Source organism: Epinephelus fuscoguttatus, linkage group LG22 (genome assembly GCF_011397635.1).
Source record: "Epinephelus fuscoguttatus linkage group LG22, E.fuscoguttatus.final_Chr_v1".
In the NCBI taxonomy this organism is placed as follows: Eukaryota; Metazoa; Chordata; class Actinopteri; order Perciformes; family Serranidae; genus Epinephelus; species Epinephelus fuscoguttatus.
The window spans coordinates 16,431,415-16,444,926 of record NC_064773.1 but is presented as its reverse complement, the minus strand read 5'-3'; the positions used below and the strand labels follow the sequence as shown (position 1 = coordinate 16,444,926).

At 39.1% G+C, this 13,512-nt stretch overlaps 1 protein-coding gene across 2 annotated transcripts in view; it reads left to right on the top strand.

Annotated features, from left to right (window-relative positions):
* cacna1c (calcium channel, voltage-dependent, L type, alpha 1C subunit) overlaps nucleotides 1–13,512 on the top strand; it is a 284,841-nt gene that overhangs the window by 220,960 nt on the left and 50,369 nt on the right. For both annotated transcript variants that reach the window (XM_049567500.1, XM_049567501.1), the window contains 10 exons: nucleotides 72–141; nucleotides 966–1,098; nucleotides 1,294–1,423; nucleotides 3,654–3,713; nucleotides 5,796–5,902; nucleotides 10,724–10,811; nucleotides 10,910–11,017; nucleotides 11,117–11,169; nucleotides 11,257–11,403; nucleotides 13,308–13,509. In XM_049567500.1, coding sequence (XP_049423457.1) covers nucleotides 72–141; nucleotides 966–1,098; nucleotides 1,294–1,423; nucleotides 3,654–3,713; nucleotides 5,796–5,902; nucleotides 10,724–10,811; nucleotides 10,910–11,017; nucleotides 11,117–11,169; nucleotides 11,257–11,403; nucleotides 13,308–13,509 — 1,098 coding nt within the window. The remainder of the gene's footprint in view (nucleotides 1–71; nucleotides 142–965; nucleotides 1,099–1,293; nucleotides 1,424–3,653; nucleotides 3,714–5,795; nucleotides 5,903–10,723; nucleotides 10,812–10,909; nucleotides 11,018–11,116; nucleotides 11,170–11,256; nucleotides 11,404–13,307; nucleotides 13,510–13,512) is intronic.

Sequence of the window (13,512 nt, the reverse complement as noted above, 5' to 3'; positions counted from 1 at the left end):
TTCACTAAGTGCAAGCAAGTGTCAGAGAAATGAATGAATTGGTAAATAAATGCAATGCTCTCCCTCTGCAGATAAACATGGATGACTACTGTGGAGATGAGAGTGAAGAGAAGAACCCATACCCTGCCAATGATTACATAGGTAATGCACAAACCAGAGGTGTGTGATGTGTTTACAGAGAAATTGTTTGATGAATGAACTTGTGCCTTGCCAGCAACTATTCAGTTCTATGTGATATTCCCATTATATGACCTTTCTGTACAAAAAAACTGAATTCTGATAAAGTAGTTGTCGTCTAGTATACTACAGAATCTGTGACAAAACAACAGGCTTCAAGTCATTTTCAATGGAAGCCAGTGACAGGAAGCAACAAATTGACACCGACACATGTCATGACGTGATACAAATCAAAGTTGAGCTGGCCTTAACTTTTTGTGTTTTTTGTTTTGTTTTTGTTTCACCAATTCCAATTCCCCTCTCTTTCGAACTCCTGTTGCATTCAGTCAAAAAATAGAAGAATAACTTATTCTGGCCTTGTCATTTTGATATTTAAGGCTATTTTCACATCCTTTGGAGGTGTTTTCAGACATCAACATATGCTTGAGCAACACTTTAATGGCAACTCAGTAACAATGTAGCTGGATACGCTGTAGCTTTGTTGAGTATTACTAACATGTAAATACACAATCTGTAGCCGCATAAAAACGTGTATTAGTTTATTATTTAATTTCAATGCCATCAGGGTGAATTGTTCCTTTATATGACCTTCTACTAAGGCACCCATGCTGATAATAAACAGACATTTAAATAAATGTCTGTTAAGTCACTACAAGTTGTCTGCAGGTCCTTAAAAATCTTAAAATGTCTTAGATTTAATTTTAAAACTATTAGTCCTAAAAGTCTTATTCTTTCTGTTTTTCTCCTCACCATTTTCTCACAATTTTTGGTTTCTTCCCTCTTATCAGGAGACGATGATGACGAAGAGCCAGAGATGCCAGTGGGCCCGAGGCCACGGCCTCTCTCCGACATTCAGCTGAAGGAGAAAGCTATTCCCATGCCCGAGGCCCGCGCGTTCTTCGTCTTCAGCCACACCAACCAGTAAGAGAGCACTGTGGTTCTGCTCACTTTCCCTTTCCTCCCTCCTCTCTTCTGTTTCCTGCAACCTCAGTCCGTTTCTCACAGTATTTTTCCATCCTCTTTATTCCCATCTCAATATGTTATTATCCCTCAAAATGTCTTATTGTTTTTGTAACAAGAGACTGAAATATCTTTCTCCCACTTTGCTCTTTTTAGATTCAGGGTTCTGTGCCATAAGATCGTCAACCACAACATCTTCACAAACCTCATCCTCTTCTTCATCCTGCTCAGCAGCATCAGTCTGGCAGCAGAGGACCCAGTCAAGAACGACTCCTTCAGAAACCAGGTAACACACACAATTAAAAAAAACAAAACAAACATGTAAATGTACATTAAGGCACAGACATTAGCAAAGATTGTATTCATCATTAGTTGCCCACACGCATTCATTCTGTAAATGGATTATAGCCGACAGCAACATATAAAGGAACCAAAGCTTATTGTGACCGGCCTGATACACTTAATGAGATCTCTTCTGTAGTACTGTAACTGTGATTAACGTAATGGTAAGAAGATGTGAAATGCTTGTTAAGCTTTGTTTTGTCTTTTGACCTTTTTTTTTTCTTACCAGGCTGGCAACTTGACATTATTTGTACTGTACATACAGCATAGAAATATTATTAAAATTTATATCCTTAAGATATTTTGCTAAGCTGCATTTAACCAAGAAAGTGTGTTAATAAGAGACAATTTGCAAGCAAACAACAGAGACTATATATTCAGCCTTAAAGGGATAGCTGAAATTCTTTGAAGTGGAGTTGTATGAGGTGCTTATCCATAGTCAGTGGATGTCAGTTGGCATGTCCCCAGTTTGGAGAAGCAGGCAGGAGTGTACTGCTGTGGATGGGGGGCAGCATCAAAATGTATTTAAGCCACCTAGAAAACCACTTTAAAACATCAGTATCTGTTTAAGGGCATAAGCCGGACGGTGGGTCCGATATCAGCACCTGCTGCAGCAAGAAAACAAACCATATTTTGAAAATTTTAAGATTTTTACCAGCGTACTTCACTACAAGCTGACTGTTTGTAGAAATAGGGTGACCAGCCTTACGCTCTAAAACCGATAATTTGACCAGCTAAGGTGCAGCTGACACCATCAGCTGGCTTGAGTACAGTTCAGACCGGCCAGTTCACACTGCTGCAACTTTAATCTACAGCATTCTAAAAAGGTTTTGTCCCGCCACAAATCCTTTGTCTGAACTGGGCATTACTTTGTGTTATTTTGCGACTTTGGCAAATCTGAACTAGCCATTTAAAACACCAAAGTAACTGATTGAGGCAGCAGTACACGAGCAACTCTCTGTTCTTCATGGTACAGTTACTGTTGATGTCAAAAGAGTCTGGTGGCTTTGAAGAGCGCATTGGTAATGGCCTTAGTTCCCAGTTGGAAAGGGCTGTCTGGTGGCAAGGTAAAGCGGTGAAAATACTTAAGATATATGGTACACCTAAATTAATATTGCTTTTTTTTTTGGTGACTAAACCATTTTGCCGCTGCCCCTGTCAACAGCAGTACATTGCTTAGCAGTGCTTGTGCCTTCTTCTCCAAACTGGGGACGTGCTGACTGCCATGTACTATATATAAGACACTGACCTTTGATAAGTACCTCATACAACCCCACTTCAAAAAATCCAAACTATCCCTTTCAGCCAAACTCTTAAACCCCAGAACACACTAATTGTGTAAATGGAGAATGTATCTGTGCTGTTGTTGTATACATGATTAGAGCATCATCATGTTGTTTATACGATAATGTTCAGTGTTTGTGGGTGTAATTTGTGAGCTATAGTCTAATGTAAAGACTGAGCTCTGTGTGTGCTGTATCTATTTTTGTACATTGTTTATTCTCTCAGTGAGCAAGACAAATCCCCTGGGGGCTAATAAAGATCTGTATTATTGTATTTTCCTCGGCTATGGTATAGGCTGCTGTATATTAGCCTACCTCAATTAACCTTCGTCTGAAGCCCTAATGAAATAATACATCCTGTTTTCCAGATTCCGCTCTCTTTTCAAAGTCTATTTTAGTCCAATCGGAATTCATTATCCTTAGACCTGAACCTCAGCATTATTATTTCAGTATGTTGTGAAGTCATTCAGGACGTTGGTATGCTACAGTTGACCATAAGTTCAGCCTTAACCCCTGAGGAATTGCACTTCCTCCTGTTTCTCTCCTTAATTTAACAGTGAAACAATCTTTGGAAGCCAGCCTATAAAGAGTTATGTTTACTGTTGGACAAGACAATCTTGTTGTGACAAGAATGCCAAGCCAGTTTTCACTGAGTTTGGTTTTGAAGGTTACTGAATTCATTTAGCCTCCTACTTGTTGTACAACCTTGGTTCAGTCACAATTTGTCATAGTTTACTTTAATGGCAAATACAACTATTGCTCCTGTTTCACACTCAATCAGAAAGCCATAGAGTATTGTTTTCAGTTCCAGGAATGCTATTGTGTAGTGTACATCGGAACGGCAGTATTATTAAGATGAAATCAGTGATTCTCTTTGTTGTTCTTTTTCAGATCCTGGGCTATGCAGACCATGTCTTTACTGGACTCTTCACCATAGAGATCATTCTTAAGGTAGTATACTATGTTATGGGCCATATAATGTCAGGAACACTGGTTCCAGCTGAAAAACTCAAACTCAGAGTTTGAAAATAAAATGTCTTTACTCAGAGGCAGAGTTCACTACACAGGTAAGCAGTCTAAAAAGCAGGCAGAAGTATTCATAAATGCAAAGAAAAAATCTGTGTAAAGAAACCGAAGAGTGGTCGGATAAACACTGTGGAAACACGAGGACTTGCAGCTGGAACGCTTTTGCAACAGAGAAGTCAAACTGGCACAGACAAAAGGGGAGCACACACACTAGATACACCAGGGAGGAAGGTGATAACGAGGGACTGGAGACAGCAGGGCTGATGAGGAGCAGGTGAAACACATCAGGGCGGGGCAGACAATCACACAGGCGGGGAAAACACACAAAGGCAGGACGTAAAATCAGACATGACACAGAAGTGGGAGTGTTGCAGAATAAAACAAGAAACACGACTAACTGAATAAATGCAACACAGAAAAACCCAAAAGCTAGGAAACAAATAATAGTATGTGAAAACAGAGACAGATTACTGATGAAACAAACTAAAAAGATATACAGCCAAACTGTATTAAAAAGTCTGAAGGCCTCTGAACACAAAGCAGAACTAATCTGTAAGTGCTACAGTATTCAGTTCCAGTCTTTTAAAACCACATACAATAACATGTAGGACAGCAATAGAGACCAATGCTGGTATTTGGCTGTTCTACTGACAAAGGAATAGGTGCTTTCAGCTTTTTCACAGTTCTAAGAACTCCTCTTTTTATTGTGTCCACACTGCAACAACTAGGAAAATGATCATAGTTTTTAGAACCCTGTTTTGAGGGTCTTTATTAGCTTCTATTTAAGAGTAGGTATTCTCACAGCACAAGAAGAACCTTGAGGGACTTATGCATACGTTGGCTAGTTGAACACACAAGCTAATGCAGTACCACTAGCTGTGTAAACAACAGATAAAAGACAGCACAAACAACAGCAGTGTGGTCCATGCTTAGTCAGTGTATATGTGACAGGGGGAAATTTGACATTTTGACTTGTCAAAGCGAAACATTCAGATCTTTGACAGCATGACATTGCCTGTTCCAACTGCTGGCCGGCTTGCGTCACTTCAGCATTCCTACTGAAAATGCAAACAAAGAAAAAGCCTTTGAAAGTATGTAGTCCTGGGGCTCAAGTGGGCAGTTCTCTCAGGAGTTCTCACAGAACCGTTTGATCCGAAAATGTCTTGGTTTGTGTTTGTTACATCCTGGTTGATGTGCTTGGGGATGCTTTGCTGCAGTATACAGGATTAACTCTTTAAGCAGTCCCTACAGGACGTTGCAATGTTGTGATGCACAACAATTAACACAAATTCCACCAGTCCCATGAGTTCTGCGCAACCTTGCTATTTTGTGCAGTCACAGCAACCTGACTGCAAATTTGATTTAAAATTGGGTGAATGTCATTTCACTGTGGATCTGGGCTCAGTAAATTGATTCACACTGCCCCTCCTTGCTTTGCTTTCACGCTCTCTCTGTTTATCATGACACTACTGCTGCGGGAGAGCGAGCTCTGTGCCTAGGACAAAGTCACAAACACACACACACACACACACACACACACACACACACAGTGACAGGGCTAACTGTTAGCATCACATGGCTAACCCTTAGTGTCATTGTCAGTGTGAGACAGTTTAACGGCTCGCTGTCAGATGTTAGCCACTGCTGCTGAGTTAGCTCGTGCTAACCGGACGAGAGAGCAGGAGGAGAGCAGCTTACATTGATGGTCCCTCAGTGCTGCATCAAACAGCAGCAAAAGCTGATCAGTGCCAATGCTGCCCCCGTCTCACTCACCCCCTCTGCCATCACGGATATATTCAAATTCTGTGGGAAACACTGAACACTCATTATGAAAAGGCTCTAAATACAAGACAGCATTGCAACTATTTTATTATTTTATTTAAAGGTAAGGAGGTCAGTATGACTGCCCTATGCATGCCTCATCATGCGTGCTACCCCTGAACACTGCTAAGCTGTGATATGATCCTTCTTTAGTTGACTCTAAAATATGATCTTTGACCCCTACAGATGACAGCCTATGGGGCCTTCCTCCATAAAGGTTCATTCTGTAGAAACTATTTCAATATTCTGGACCTGGTGGTGGTCAGTGTGTCCCTCATCTCCTCTGGAATACAGTGAGTGCACTATAATGTTTCCTGATGCATGTTTTATACTGTTGTGTCATTTTAATCATTCGCTGCTTAAGCATTTTAATCAGAATTTTGTGCACTGATATTACCGATTTGGCAGTAATTCCAAGCAACATCATCAAACATACATTTGTGTCATTACATGTTAAAAAGCCTGGATTAGTCAGCCAGATAATGACACGTGCATGGGACTTGTCCAGTCAGGAATACACAAATCAAGCCATAAAGAGGCTAAATGGGAAAAACGTTTCTTTTGTTTGTAGATTGCTCCATGCTTCACACTTCTCTCTGTTCGCTAACAACTTTCCACTTCATTACTCCCAATCCTTTTCTGTCTTTGTATTGTATATTAAATATGTTCTCTGCTTCTTGTAGCAAATAACTCCTTGAAATGCTGTGATATTTCTGATGTTTAATATGCTATGCTACACTCTCTGTCTCTAATGCTTAATAGACTAGACTTCTCGACGTAAGTCCATATTAGTCCGCATTAGTAACCCCCTTAACAGACCTTCACCTTAACTGTGTAAAACTGTCACTCTTTTAATTTGGTATTTCTACGGTCTTGGAGAGTTTTAGTTGAAGCTGCCGACAAAGAAAAAAAACTGTATTGATGATAAATGGGTCATTTGCTATTATGAACTCATAATATGCTTTGAAATTTCATGCATACCAAAATGCCTCTTTACAGGCATCAGCGTAATTTCTTCTGAACCATAGATTGTTTTTTTTTTACAAGGGGGACCCCTGGGTCTTGTAATACTTAAGTCACCTGTCACATCCAGCAATTGTTAATATATTTGTTTATCTATTCCTTGACATATATTTGGGGGCAGCCCAAACTCAGTTCTCATATTTGTGGATCAGCTGAACTCTCCTGGGCTCTAGAAATGACACCTCAAAGCTAAACCTCGGTGGTTTTTGCCCGTTAAAAGTAGTGAGTGTGTGGGATTTTTTCTTGAATATATCACAGCCAAATTATTTGTGACGGTGCTGCATTTAGTCATATTTATAAAATGCTTTTTACTACAGTCTTATTATTTGCCGTACATTTCCTTCTCTACTGGTTTGCTATTATTACTACCTAATATTGAAGTATGTCTCTGAGGGTATGCTGTAAATATACATATCTCCTGCCATGTTTCCATTTAAGTATCTTTGCATATTGAAGTAAAGCTGTAGAAAAGCAGAATGGAAATGGCAAAAGTTTTAGAGAGGTTTTTAAAGTCAGTATGGAATTGAAAACCAGAAGATATCAGATTTAGTCTCGTAAAATTGTGTGCAGACAGCATTAACATGGCTAATTTTACTTCCAGTGGTGGAATAAACTAAATGTAATTTGCTTAAGTACTGTACTATTTTGTGGTATTATTACTTTACTTGACTATTTCCTTGTACTCCACTGCATCTCAGAGGTAAATATTGTAGTTTTGACCTCACTACATTTGCCTGAGAACTTAACACATGTTCCAGGTTCGAGTTTTTCATCCCTTTCCTGTCCTGTGAAAACCACATCTCTCCAGATGTGTTGTTTTTGTGTGTTAGTGATAAACTGAAGGGTGAAATGTTCCTTTATGAGTTGAAAATTCTCCTATGCTTTAAGCTAAATAAAGTCTGTAAAAACCCTGTTGGAAAATGCATCTCACAAAGCTAAAAACAGGGGTGCTTCACTCACACTTTGAAAAGTTGACTTTTTAGAGAGATGTGTTTCTCACAGGACAGTGATACTACAAGCATAGGATGTTCTCATAGAATATGATGCACTGTCGTAGATTAAACAACCAAACAGTATATAAAGGAGTTAAAGTTAGCATAAATATCTACAGCAGTAAAATGAAACATACACATAAATGTAGCAGTAATATTAATCCAAAAACATCATATATAATAGTAAAACACTGACAGGGAACATTTCACTGCACAGTGAGCACTTTTATTATCAGTACATTTTGCTGATAAAACTTCCATACTTTTACTTAGGTAAGATTTTGAATGCAGGACTTTACTTGTCGGGAAGTATTTTCATAGTAGGCTATTAGTACTTTTACTTAAGGGGGAACTTTTTCAACATGGACCCTATTTTCACATGTTTTTGTGACTAAGTGACAGATGGAGACGACAACTGTTGAAACTGGTCCAGTATTGAGAGAGCACTGCAGCAAGCAGCGGCAAAACAGACTGTAGTGTGACCACTTGGGTTTGCCCTGTCATGTTACGTCCATTAAAAGTGTTTGTTTTTGCCACTAACAGACTTAGATTTTTATTACAAGTGTCCGACAAAATGATGGAAAGGACCCCACAGGCAAATGTAATGTTTGTCAGTAACTTTTGCTTGTTACAGTATGTTTTGTGTCCAAGTTTCGCTAACGAGAAGTCACATTTTGAGATTTTTTTACATTGTTGAAATAAGCTAAATATTCAACCATGAAATTGAAAATCCTCTGGCACTCCTCCACTCGTTTTCTCACTGCAACAAGTCGCCTTTTGTAAGATTTCCAAATGAGACTTTTTGTCAGCAAGACTTGACATATAACAGACCGGAAAAAATTAAAGGTACAGAACAATGTTCAATTTCTCTGCAGGATCATTTCCGTAATGTTGTAAGATGCTCATAATAACAAGCTGAGCCTATTTGTGGCAAAGCAAGTACATTAAATTAACATAAATAGGTTAAAATAACATAAACAGGTTAATCTTTCCCCCCAACAAAAGCACAGCTGTGTTTATTTTTGCTACAATTAAAAAGTTATGTTTAAAATTCAATTGCCATTTGTATGGATTACTAGACGTTACCATCACAGCTGGTTTGACTGTGATATGTTGCCGATGAAATCCCACTGCACGTGAACTACCTTTAACTACCTTTAAACTTTACCTTCCTGTGTAAAATGTTGCACAACGGGTCTTTTCTTTACTTTCTGTTGAAGAGTCGGCACAGAGTAATGTCACTCCCTTTAATCACTCCTTTAACCATCCAAAAATTCACTCCCTTCAAAGGATACATTGACATTTTGAAAAGTACTTTTACCCTCTACCTTTGTGACACTATGGGAAAAAGTTTTAGTATCCATTCTTCAGTTAACTGAATAGCTGGCTTATTAGCTTTTTACACTGAAATTAAAGTGAAAAAATGTTGGCAAGCTACATTGTTAGCATGCTTGACATCCAATAGTAATAATTACACTTGGGAGGCCAGGTTCAGATTACAGAAGGACCAGTGTTCAAGCTTTTTCCCAACATTTATTGTAAAATTGGAAATGTCAAGGTATTCATTTGATCCTTTTGGTTAGTATATTAGAACTTTTTCCTTTTCCTTTAAAAGGTCACAGTGTCTGTCCTTTGGCTTGACCTGACACTCTCTTACAGCACAATAACCCTCTGTTTGCCTGTAAATGTCTGTCTGTGTCTTTGTGTTGGTCTGTCTGTGTTGTACTTGTGCGTGTTCATCCGTGTATCACATGTACTTACGTGTGTTGTGTTACATAAACACTTTTACTGTATTGTTCTTATTGTTGTAGACAGTTGATATTAAAAAGGGAAACCATGCTGTTCACTCCCTGTTTATAAAAACTGATCAGTAATGACAGTATATATGAGTTATTGTCCCTGACACTCTCCAAAACCTTCTTGTGATTGATAATCAGTATAAGTTAATTAATTAATTTTATTTTTTTGCAACCTTTTAGCTAAATAAAAATAATATGCACGTAGTCCAATCCTCTGTTAAAAATCTGAGATATTATTTAGCATAGTGGTAAGGGTAGTTTTTCAGCAAACATTCTGTAAAGGTGGCATTTTATGTAAACATATTTTCTTGTCTTTGCCTACTTTAAAGGAAGACTTCCCCTCTCAAATGACCATTTGTACATCAATTACTTTCCCCATGTTGCGCTGAATTCGTAAGGAAACCGTACATTTTTCACTTTTTTCGTTCTCAATGAATTGGAGTAGAAGGGGTCCGCTTTTATCGACAGCAAACCTAGATTAAAACATCTGTTCACAAACTCTCACACAACTCATGCAGTATAATCCAAGTCTTCTTTTGCCAGTTGTATCCTCAGTACTTCCCAAACAGGTAGCTCTCTCCGATAGGGAACTAAACTAGAAGTGAAACTTGATAATGCTCTTCAAGCCAGACTCCACTGACAAAAACACAAGCTGCTGGTCGACCCTGTCTCAACCAGTGAGTCTGTTCTTGTTACTGTGTGACTTGGGTGTTTTTAGAGTTAGTTTCGTTCAGCAAGGTTTTTCTCAATGGAGCTTTAAAGATAGATAAGTTTCACTTTTATTTCAGTTTCCCATCAGAAAGGACTGTGTGAGTTGTGTTACAGTTTGTAGATGATGTTTTGATATAGGATTAAGAATTTTCTTTGTTGGGCGCATGTGAGAAAAAGTTTTCTTCATGAATTCAACGCGACAAGTGGTGGTAAATGATATACAAATGATAATTTTGGGATGAAGTGTTCCTTTAAGCCAAATTTTACAGATCTTGAAAGAAAATCATGGCTTTTTTCAGTTGTTATATGTTTAAATGTTCTCAGGATTATTTTCTTTCTTACTTCTTGTTGAGTTTCAGATGTGATTTAGCCTCAGTTGCGTAGATTTCTTGTATCAAGATCATTTTAATTTCCTTAGCTTGTGTGTTGTCTCTACAGTTTCTTTAACTCATGTTACAGTTTGTGTCAACAAACTGCTGTTCAAACAGTGTGTGTTGTCTCCAACTAAGAAACACAGTATGTCTTAATAGTTAGTAGTTTAATTTAATCATTGTGACTGGTTAGTAGTTTGATTTCATATGTGTTTCAGGTCCAGTGCAATCAATGTGGTGAAGATCCTGAGAGTTCTGCGAGTGCTCAGACCACTGAGGGCCATCAACAGAGCCAAAGGACTAAAGGTTAGAATGTTCACACACACACATAAAACACACATACTCTCTTTTTAATAAAAAAGACACACTCTTATACTCACTTTCATTTCTGGTGTGTTTTCCAGCACGTAGTGCAGTGCGTGTTTGTGGCCATCAGGACCATCGGCAACATTGTCATCGTCACCACGTTGCTCCAGTTCATGTTCGCCTGTATTGGAGTACAACTTTTTAAGGTAAAGAGGAAAAGGAGGGAACCAAGAAGGAGTGGCCTCATCAGTTATAATGTAATTATTTTCATCACTGATTACTAAATGTCTTTGTTTTTCCATCAGGGAAAGTTCTTCTTCTGTACCGACAGCTCTAAACAGACTCAGGCAGAGTGCAGGTAAGTGATCCCTCCTTGTTGAACTCTCTCTTATAGCACAACTACAAGATAAAGCATCAATATGTTTGTGTGTATTTGTATTCACAGGGGTTCCTACATCATGTACAAGGATGGTGATGTGGGGAAGCCTGCAAGAGCCCCGAGAGTTTGGGAAAACAGTGACTTTAACTTTGACGATGTCCTGCAAGGCATGATGGCTCTGTTCGCTGTGTCTACCTTTGAGGGCTGGCCAGGGTATGTGTCTACATACAAACACAATGCACATGTACATTGATTTGCACGCTGTATGTACACTGTGTGCTGGCTTTTTCAGGTTTTGCTGGTATCCTTATCATTTCTGCTAATTGAACCTTTGTACTGGAGTAATCTATGGTTATACCTCCAGAGGACTTTGAAAGACTTTTTTAAGACTGAAGTCTGACACCATTTCACTTCTAAAGACAATGTGAGGTTTTGGTCAAACATTACAAGATATTGCAAAGACTGGGGATCTAGATTCCTTTTTAGATTTTTTTCCCATCCTGCCTCTGGTGGAAAATATTATGCCAAACTCCCTTTAAGAAATATGACGTATTAACAATTCCTTACATGTCTGCAAAAACAAGTAACTCTGGGAGCACAAGATAAAAGGCATCATATGTCGACACTGTTCTTCAGTAGCTACTTTGCATGTGACGTCATACATCGGTGCGCTGTCCAGATGGTGGGTAGGCAGCTGGAGGCAAAGTTTATCAACACTGCACAGATGCCTATGATTTGTGTTGTTTACGGCTGATCACTTTGGTAAAAAATAAGGGCCACTTTAAGTTCTGAAAATAGTAGGACGTTTAACAAAACTCACTGAGAAATAGCTGCAGATGTGAATCAAAAACTTCGGTCTTCAGTCTGGAGGGGTGGTGTCAACTAATGTCAAATGTTAACATTAAAGCGCTGTGTAGACATGCCTCGAGCTGGATGCAAGTACAGTGTGCTGTGACAACTTCTCTGTGTTTTTAAGCCGCAACCCAGTGTTTCACCTGACCTCTTAGAATGGTTGAAGTAGCAGGTAGAAAATAGTAGCTAAAGTTAGCTAACGTTAGCCTGACAGTGGTGCATCCATGTACAGAAGTAAAATATAAAGACAGGTATATTTTAACACATTTCCTCCTTGACTCCTGTACACTTTCATCGGCTCACGGTGTAACCTTATTATCGTAAGGAGATCTGGAGGATGAGGGAATTTGTAACAACGATCATGTTCATACCAGGCAAGTTAGTCAAGCTGTGGGAAAAATCATTTTTCTTTGTTTTGTACAGATCACATCCAACATGAGTTTCAGTTTTCTGACAGTACATACTCCCTGCAGGCTCACCCAACCCCTATATGTGGTCACTTTCATTTATATAAAATTCACGCAGTATATGGATTTATCACTTCCTGTCCTCCATCGAAATTTCATGCAAGATAATAGTCATGTGATTTCAGACAAGCTGGTGAATCCTTAAAGATAAACTGTATTTGCATACAAATTTTAGATTTTGTAGCCTCAACTTCCTACAAGCCTCCGCCACACTATTTTAGTGAGAGGAGATAGTGGAAATAAGAGGCAAATTGTTGAAAAAAAAAATCATATTTCTCATTAAAGTAAGTGCTGGTTCGTGGATCAGCTATATGACAATTAAACATCGACCCTTGTTCAATCCACAACTCCGCCAGTTCCTCCTCATTTTCCACAATACAAGAGAACAAAAACTTGTCACATTCATGCACTTCAGGAACTCCCCTCCATGTTTACTGTCTATGCGGTTTGCTGCTTCTTGTTTGTTGCTGGAGAGAGCACAGCTATTCGCCGTTGACAGTGTTCATATCATTAAACTATTTGCATGAGCCACGACTAAAAAATTACGACAGTAGGAAACGTTTGATTTTACTGGAGCATCAAGATGAGAAAAAGACTGACTTAATACAGTTCAACCACCTTACACCAAACCACTGAGATCACTGGAGCACAGCCCCAACTCGCATGATTTTTTTTCCGTCATCTGAAATTTGTCTGTGACAGTGAATTTGCTTAAAAAGCCTGCTTAAGCCTGTCCCACAATCTCCTCCTCCCTCCTTTCCTTCAGTGAATCATCCCTCCTCTCCTGCCCTCCCTCAGGTTACTGTACCGCGCCATAGACTCTCACGCTGAGGACGTCGGGCCCGTCTACAACTACCGCGTGGTCATCTCCATCTTCTTCATCATCTACATCATCATCATTGCCTTCTTCATGATGAACATCTTCGTCGGTTTCGTCATCGTCACATTCCAGGAGCAAGGAGAGCAAGAATATAAGAACTGTGAGCTGGACAAGAACCAGGTG